Here is a 9,058-nt window from a genome sequence, read left to right on the forward strand (position 1 = left end):
AGAATTAAGAAAAAAAATTGATGAAGAATTCTAATGAATTTTCATTAACCTTGAAAGATGGCATAGTGCGAATACATATACTAGACATAAGCTGGTAAAAAATGAGCAAATTGTCACCTAAATATTACCTACTACCACTAAGTTACATTGAAACTCATAAAACATGACTTGTACACTTTATAAAGCTGATTTATCAGCTCAAACTTCACCTAATTACATCAAATATGTTACCTACTTAGTTCAAATCTGACTAAATTACAAAACAACAATTAAAATAACAAAATAAAATGAAATACAATAGTAGCAATGTGCTTCAGCAGTTGTATACATGGCTCGAGCGGCTTGTTCTGCTTCTTGATGCTTCATGTGCTGTATGCAGGGCAACTTCAACACCCTTCCTTGGCTTGCATGCTGCAAACTCCTATTTTGCCTCTTAAATCCATGAATCTTGACACACTTAAGGCCTTTGTCAAGATATCAGCAAGCTGATCCTCAGAACTGCAATGAATCAGTTTCACTTCTTGAGCTTGTTCCATTTCCCTAACAAAATGAAACTTTATCTTGAAATGATTGGTTCTCCCATGGAACATTGGATTCTTTGCAATTGCAACAGCAGACTAGTTGTCACATTTGATCTTTATTGTTTCCCTTTGGTGTAGATTCAAGTTTGCCATGATTTTTCTTAGCCATATAGCTTGATTAACAGCTCCTGCAGCAGCCACATATTCTGCTTCAGCATTTGATTGAGAAACAACATTTTGCTTCTTCGAACTCCAACAAAAAATGGCTGAGTAAACAGATACCCTGTGGTGCTTTTCATACCATCCATTGATCCAGCCCAATCATTATCAGCATAACCAAGTAGCTTTATGCTATCAACCTTCGTGAACATCATTTCAAAGCTCAGTGTACCTTTGATGTACTTGAGAACTCTTTTGGCAACTTGAAAATAACTTGCATTGTAACAATAAATGAACCTGGATAGGAGATGTAATACCCCTAACCCATATTTGTCACCGAAACAAGGTTACGGAACATTACCAACAATTTCAAAACAATTACAAATAATTCAAATAAATTACTATTCATTTTTCGAGATCATTCATAACGCCCCTTAAATGGGCCCTCGAGGCCCAATATAAGTATTAGAATCGAGTCGAGACTAAATCAGGGGCTCAAAGAATTTTTCACAAAATTTCAAAATTTTTTCAAAATGTAGGGTTCACACGCCCGTGTGGTCCAAGGGACATAGGACATGCCCATGCTACAGGCCGTGTTCAAAACTATGTAGCTATCTGACATGTGCCACACGGCTAGCCACACGCCCATGTGCTAGGCCGTGTGGGAAATTAAATTTTCCAAAATTAGGTGAAGGTTTCACACAACCAAGACACACGTCTGTGTTTTAGGTCGTGTAGCACACACGATCGAGACACATGCTCGTGTCTCTACCTGTGTGCTCAATTCTGGGTATTCTGTTTCTCAAATTTAAGTTGCAGAGGACACATGACCAAACCACATGCCTATGTGCCAGGCAATGCATCACACACGGTCAAGACACACACCCGTGTGGACGAAAATAGGACATTTTAAAGCCACTTTTCTCACCCTTTACACAACCAACCTGCACACAATACTTTTATTTACCAATATACTCCAATCCAACAACCAATACAAGTTAAAAGTCATATTTTTCCATAGAATGTACTATCATAAAATTCATTTTTGCCAAACTTATCAAAATAACCTCATTCATCATTCTATCATAATCATCAACTAAATATATGTATACTAACATGCATTATATACATGTACATCTCTCGCACTCTTAACTTAGGTTTAACCTTTTTCCATTCAACCCTATACATGTCATAAAAACCATAAGTTGTAAATCAAAAGTTCTACCGATGAAATCTGGATAGTGTGCTCCGATGTGTTGATCTGATCCACCGATCTTACGTCAATCTACACAAAACATCAAACACACAGGAGTAAGCTTATGGAAGCTTAGTAAGTTCATAGGTCTATAGGTATATCTTACCAAAATGAGTTATAATTAAAACAATAAACGAAGCATTTCACTAATATTCCCTGCCAATCATAATATCAAATGATGAATTCACTTGATTGAGCTCAATATCAAAACTGATTGAGTTCTATCACTTTAATTCATATAACACTTACCATTTCTTGTCAAATTAGAGAATGTCTTACGAATTTGAGTATATCGCTTGCTTAATGCCATAGTCCAACTATGGTCTTACACATATGTTGTCATGACCCAACCATGGTCTTGCACTTTATTACAATGTCATAGCCCAGCTATGGTCTTACACTTTATTACTGTAACACCCCCTACCCGTATCCATTGCCGGAATAGGTACGAGGCATTACCGGAGTTTACTGAACATTTTTCAGATAATTCTAAGTCATTTATTATTCATATTTTGAAAATAATCATAACGTCTCTCTATTGGGCCCTCGAAGCCCCAAACATACATTAAAAACCAACCGAAATTAAATCGGGATCATAAAAAATTTCGCAAAATCTTAAATTTTATTTTCATCTAAGTACTTAGCATTTCAATGCTTCTGATAATTAAACATGTTACCATTCAATCAATAGCTTGACACTTGTCTAAGCGTCAAACAACATCATTGTTAGTATACTTGCACATATTTCATATAAATTCAATATTGATATACTTATTTTCTCGACATGTCACACTTGAGTTTAATAATTGTCTTTACTTACATAATTTCCTTGTATCAACATATCAAAGTTAATCATATATGTACATGTCATGAAACATATGATTCTCTTACCACTTCTTCATAAGAATATATCAATCATTTCATTATATCAATATTTCATGCTCTATCATTTCCATATATTTTATGTATATTTATTCCGGTAAAGTTTATATCAAACTTAACATAAATTATATTTCATGTACTTATTCTTATTTCGTTTATCTATCTTCATAATTATTTCATACAACTATTTTGTACATATATTTTCATATGACAAGTTCTTGTAAACATTTCACACAACCATTTTATATAACCATTCGTCATCTGATACATATTACCTGAATATCAATTATTCAATAGATTTCATCGCGTCTCCCATCCACGGTCTTATTTATCTTTGACATGATGCCATAGTGTCTTTCAACTATGGTCTTACTCATTTTCTGTCATGTTGCCATGGTATCTTTCAACCATGGTCTTGTTCATTTCATATCACGTTGCCATGGTATCTTTCAACCATGGTCTTATTCATTTCCTGTCATGTTGCCATGGTATCTTTCAACCATGGTCTTACACATTTCATATCAAGTTGCCATGGTATCTTTCAACCATGGTCTTACACATTTCATATCAAGTTGCCATGGTATCTTTCAACCATGGTCTTACACATTTCATGTCAGAGAGCACACTCCCGCGAACCTCATCCTTACAGTGGGATTACCAGTTCAGGCTAAATCCCCTGTAATATAAACTCATAGAGTATTGTCGGGATTACCAGTCCATGCTAAATCCCCTGCAACGACAATTACTCAAACGAGCTTGGATCTGAATTACCAGTCCAGGCTAAATTCAGACCCTAATTCGGATTACCGTCTGGGCTAAATCCATTTTCCACATATTCTTCGGGAGGGCTATATCAGGATAAGATCACCCGTCCGGGCTAGATCCTTTTTACTATCAATTCCTTTTCAGAGATCCATCAAATTTTCCTTTCATTCAACCGGGATTTCTTCCCCTTTTTATCAAATATGTTAATGTTTCATCAATTTTTATACAATGAACATTCAAATCATATTCACATAAATAACATACATTTCAAGCATTTAAGAATATGATTCAAGTTATATGAACTTACCTAGCGAAATTGCAAAAATATCAAGATTCAGGGACATTTTGGTAATTTACCATTTTCCCAATTTTCACCCGATGCAAATTAGCCATGCTAGCTGAATATTCATATATATTTTCCTCCTCCTCCTCTCCATTCCATATCCTTAAAGTATATAACACACTTGTAAGTAATATCATCTATAATTTTTATTATTTACTTTTATGAATATTCAAGCTGTCCATCTGTGTCATAGTCACTAAATTATTTATATCTGGAGCTATAGAACTCAAAATTAAGATCTGATAATTTTTCCTGAAACTAGACTCATATATATTCTTACCATAAAATTTTCAGAATTTTTGGTTTAGCCAATAAGTACAGTTTATTTTTTAAAGTTACCCCTGTTCTGCTGTCTGAAAGTTCTAGCCCTTCTTCACTAAAAATTAATTATCTCCTTGTACAGAATTCAAATGATATTCCCGTTTATTTTTCTTGAAACTAGACTCAGAATTATAAACATATAAATTTATACCCATAATTATTTTTATCCAGTTTTTGATGATTTTCCAAAGTCAGAACAGGGGAACCCGAATTCATTCTGAACTTGTCTCACAAAATTCATTAGATCTCATGATTCGCAAATCCATTGTTTACATCGTTTCTTCTATGAGAAACTAGATTCAATAAGCTTTAATTTCATATTTTTTTCATCTTCTAATTCGATTTCTACAATTTATGGTGATTTTTCAAATTTAGTCTACTGCTGCTGTCCAATATTGTTTTAGTGCAAGCTGTTTATTACCATTCTTCCCCCGAACTTTAATAAATAACAATTTCGTCCCTACTCAATTAGCCTCTCAATCGAGCTGATTTTTCTCAATTAACACTTTATTCTATCACTTTAAACTACTTTAAAACTTTTAGAAATCATAACTTCAGCATTAGACTTCAATTCCAAATATTTTCACAATTAGGTGCTAAAATCAATTTCCATTAATTTTACTTGATAAAATTATCATATATCAAAATTAAAGCTTCAATTATATGTTTATTCATCATATGTTTCCAGTACTCATCCATAATAACTTTAAAAATTAGCCCTTCAACATAAAACTTATGAATTACTTTACAATTCAATCCTTATTTCATTTCTAACTTGAAATTTCTATCAATTAAACCCTTATTTCATCATTTTACTAAACATGAACTTTATCTAGAAATCTAATAACTTTCAAAATATCAACTTAATTTCATCAAAGTCTTGTTCAAAAGCTTCTAAAACATCAAAATTAAGTAAAAAGGGCTAAATTGACTTACCTATTAAACTTCCAAGCTTCATACCTTGAATTTTCCATTTTCTCCTTTCTTTTCTCTTTTTCTTTCTTTCCTTCTCCTGCTCCCTGTTTCGTTTGCTTCGTTTCTTTTCTTTCTATTCTCTCCCTTCTTTTTTTTTTCTCTTTTCATATATATATATATATATATACACATGTATTTATACTTAAATAGTAAGTATTATTTATTTATTCATGTATATATTATTAGTACATTTGTATTCATTTATGACCATACATTTGTCATTATTTAATATATTTATCATATAAAATCTAATAATATAATTATTTAATTAATAAATATCTTTTATAAAATAATAAATAACTATTTAATATCTAATACATGTTTTACAAATGTATGTATTTTTATCCATACACTTGTATATTTTATTTACTATACATTTGTCATTGTACTAATTTATTTATCATATAAATATCTGATAATATAATTATAATAAATTAATTTAATATAATTTATTACTAATAAATATATATATTTTACAATTTGAAACCTAAGTAAAAATCTTAGATTTTTACTTTATATGCCGCCTCATTTATGCTAAATGGCAAAATTCTCATTTTTGTCCTTTTTATTTTCTTTTAATTTATAATTAAACTTTTACACTTTATTCAATTTAATCCTTGTATCAATTATCCTTAATTAAGCTAAATTCACTTAATTAAACTCTAATTAACCACTCGATTAACTTTTTAAATATTTTTGATAATTATTTACGGATCTATTTTTCAGTAACGGAGACTCGAAAATACATTTTTTTTATAATCGTAAAATTTGGATTATTACAATTACGATGCCATAGCCTACTTATGGTCTTACACATATATACATATAATGCCATGGTTCAACCATGGTTTTACATTTATGATGCCATAACCCAGTTATGGTCTTTTCACTGAAATGTCATAGCCCAGCTATGGTCTTACATTCACACAATGTCATGGTTCAACCATAGTCTTATCCATCAATCATCACTATAGCACGAAACAATTGTACTCAATACAGCGTTCTGCTGAATTTGAACTTTTTCTTCGATTTTCATATTATCACAATAATCATAATCCCTAACAAAGATATGAAATAATACATTATATAATCTCTAATTTTAAAAATAAATCATAAAATTCAACCACATGAACTTACCTGTGTTTATCTTTAGATTCTAGATTTATAATATAAAATTTTCAATTCATTAGTATCTAGTTCAATTATAATTCACTTCACACTTTATGCCCTTCAATTTTTGAAATTACACTTTTACCTCAAATTTTACAATTTTTACAATTTAATCCCTAATCAATTAACCCATCAATTGAGCTTATTTTTCTCAATTAACACTTTATCTAATCATTTTAAGCTATTATACAGCCTTTGGTATTCAAAATTTCAGCATCAAACCCTAATTCTCAACTTTTCACAATTAAGTCCTAAAAATTAATTTCTGTTAAAATCACTTAATAAAATCATCATATAATTAAATTAAAGCTTCAAATACATGATTATTCATCATAAACTTCCAGCACTCATTCATAGTAACTTTCAAACTCACACATAGAATCAAAAACTAATGAATTCAGTAGTTGGACCTAATTGTAAAAGTCACAAAAACATAAAAATTACAAAGTAAAAGCAAGAATTGAACTCACATGGTGTAAAAAATGAAAAACCAGCTTGAAAGACTCTCCTATGGCGTTTTGGCTGAAGAACAATGAAGAAATATCTAGAATTTCAATTTAGTGTTTATTTTATTTAGTTAATGTTAAAATCACTTAATAAAATCATCATATAATTAAATTAAAGCTTCAAATACATGATTATTCATCATAAAATTCCAGCACTCATTCATAGTAACTTTCAAACTCACACATAGAATCAAAAACTAATGAATTCAGTAGTTGGACCTAATTGTAAAAGTCACAAAAACATAAAAATTACAAAGTAAAAGCAAGAATTGAACTCACATGGTGTAAAAAATGAAAAACCAGCTTGAAAGACTCTCCTATGGCGTTTTGGCTGAAGAACAATGAAGAAATATCTAGAATTTTCAATTTAGTCTTTATTTTATTTAGTTAATTTGCAAAATTTCTAATTTTGCCCTTATTTCACATTGTTTTCTTGCTTATTTCTTTGTCCTTGCCGTCCAGCCTATGTAAATTTAGGCCCAATTGCTCTTTAAATCCTTCTTATTTATTATTTGAGAAATTTAATCATTTAAATAAACTTTGCACCTTTTTCAAATTAGTACTTTTTATTAAATTGACTATCAAAATGTTAAATTTTTTTAACGAAACTTTATTACTAACTCAATTACACTCAATAAATATTTGTAAAATATTTATGGCTCGGTTTATGAATTCGAGGTGTCGATACCTCTTTTTTGACCTAATTTACCTCATAAATTCTTCTAATTCTCAAAATTCACTAATTCAAAAATACTTTTAATGTCACATTTGACTCATTATTTTAATTTTATTAAATTTTCAAACTCACCCGTCAGATTTAGTGATCTCAAATCACTGTTTTCGACACTACTGAAAATTAGGATGTTACAAGAGACTTACACAAACATGATGTTTGGTCTTATGGCTGTTAAATACAGCAAACATCCCACCAGGCTTTTATAAGTTGACTCAGCTACTCTCTCGAAATCACCTTGGCTGGTCAAATTTTCTCCAACAACAACTAGTGTGCTTGCTGCTTTACAATTCAACATGGAGAACTTGTTCAGAATCTTCAAGGCAAATGCCTTCTGGCTTAGGAAAACACCTTGCTGAGTTTGAGACAATTCCATGCCAAGGAAGTAGGACATTTTTCCCAAATCTGACATCTCGAACATCCTTTCTATTTTTCCTTTGAAATCAGCCATTATGGCATTATTGCCTCCTGTCACTAGTAGATCATCCACATACAAGGAGACTATGAGCTGTGTTTCATCATCTTCCTTCTTCATATATAAGGTTGGCTCACTGATGTTTCTCTCGAACCCCAAGCTAGCTAGATAGCTATCAATTCTATCATACCAGGCTCTTGGTGCCTGTTTTAAGCCATACAAGGCTTTCTCTAGCTTGTATACATTGTCTTCCTTACCTGCTACTTTAAAACCTTCAAGCTACTCAACATATATCTCTTCATCAGGAAAACTATTGAAAAAGGCAGATTTTACATTGAGTTGATGTATCTTCCATTGCTTCTGTACAGACAAAGCAACCAGCAGCCTGATTGTGTTAAGTCTGGCCACTGGTGCAAATGTTTCAAAGTAATCAATGCCATACTTCTAACTAAATCCCTTTACTACCAGCCTTGCTTTCAGCTTATTCAGAGTTCCATCAGCATTGTGCTTGGCTCAAAACACCCATTTCACTCCTATGAACTTTCTGTTGACTGGTCTTGCAACTAGCTACCAGGTCTAATTCTTGTCAATCATGCTCATTTCATCAAGCATGGCCTGTTTCCAAATTTGTTGAGCTTCAGCTTCTTCAAAAAAACTTGGTTCAATAGCAGCCACATTGGCCCTCTTATATATTTCAGCCAATGGTTTGGTTCCCCTGATTGGTTCATTATCAATGTCTATTTCAGGATCATCTTGATCACATTCAGTCTGATCTATCACTAAGTCTTCAGCAACACATTTTTGCCATGTCTACCTAAGTCAACGGAAGCACATATGGCCTACTTAAAAATTATTAACCGTGTACCAAAGGGAGAGCTTAAATCCCTTAATAATGCCAACTCCCTCTGTGATACATGTGTAAGCTCCTTCTAACAATTAATCTTCAAATCTTTGACTTTTACCGTTCTTGGAAACAACTTCTCTGTGAAAGTGGAAAACTTTAAAATGTTTCA

General features: G+C 31.6%; 1 protein-coding gene across 1 annotated transcript; it reads right to left on the reverse strand.

Annotated features, from left to right (window-relative positions):
• Window positions 1-682: 682 nt before the first annotated feature.
• On the reverse strand, window positions 683-8,165 carry LOC107933887 (uncharacterized mitochondrial protein AtMg00810-like). The gene is made up of 2 exons (XM_016866193.1): window positions 7,813-8,165; window positions 683-977 (listed from the first exon to the last, which is right to left on the reverse strand). The coding sequence occupies exons 1-2, from the start codon at window positions 8,163-8,165 to the stop codon at window positions 683-685; spliced, it is 648 nt and encodes a 215-aa protein (XP_016721682.1).
• Between the last annotated feature and the right edge of the window lie 893 nt (window positions 8,166-9,058).

This window comes from Gossypium hirsutum, chromosome A01 (genome assembly GCF_007990345.1).
Source record: "Gossypium hirsutum isolate 1008001.06 chromosome A01, Gossypium_hirsutum_v2.1, whole genome shotgun sequence".
Taxonomy (NCBI): domain Eukaryota; kingdom Viridiplantae; phylum Streptophyta; class Magnoliopsida; order Malvales; family Malvaceae; genus Gossypium; species Gossypium hirsutum.

What these genes read in the sequence shown, in the direction of transcription:
- LOC107933887 (XM_016866193.1), bottom strand. Translation starts at nt 8,165, where the DNA reads ATGAAGAAGGAAGATGATGAAACACAGCTCATAGTCTCCTTGTATGTG. An exon ending in AGCCTGGTGGGATGTTTGCT is followed by an intron (nt 978 to 7,812) that starts GTATTTAACAGC and finishes TCTCCTATCCAG; the next exon opens with GTTCATTTATTGTTACAATG.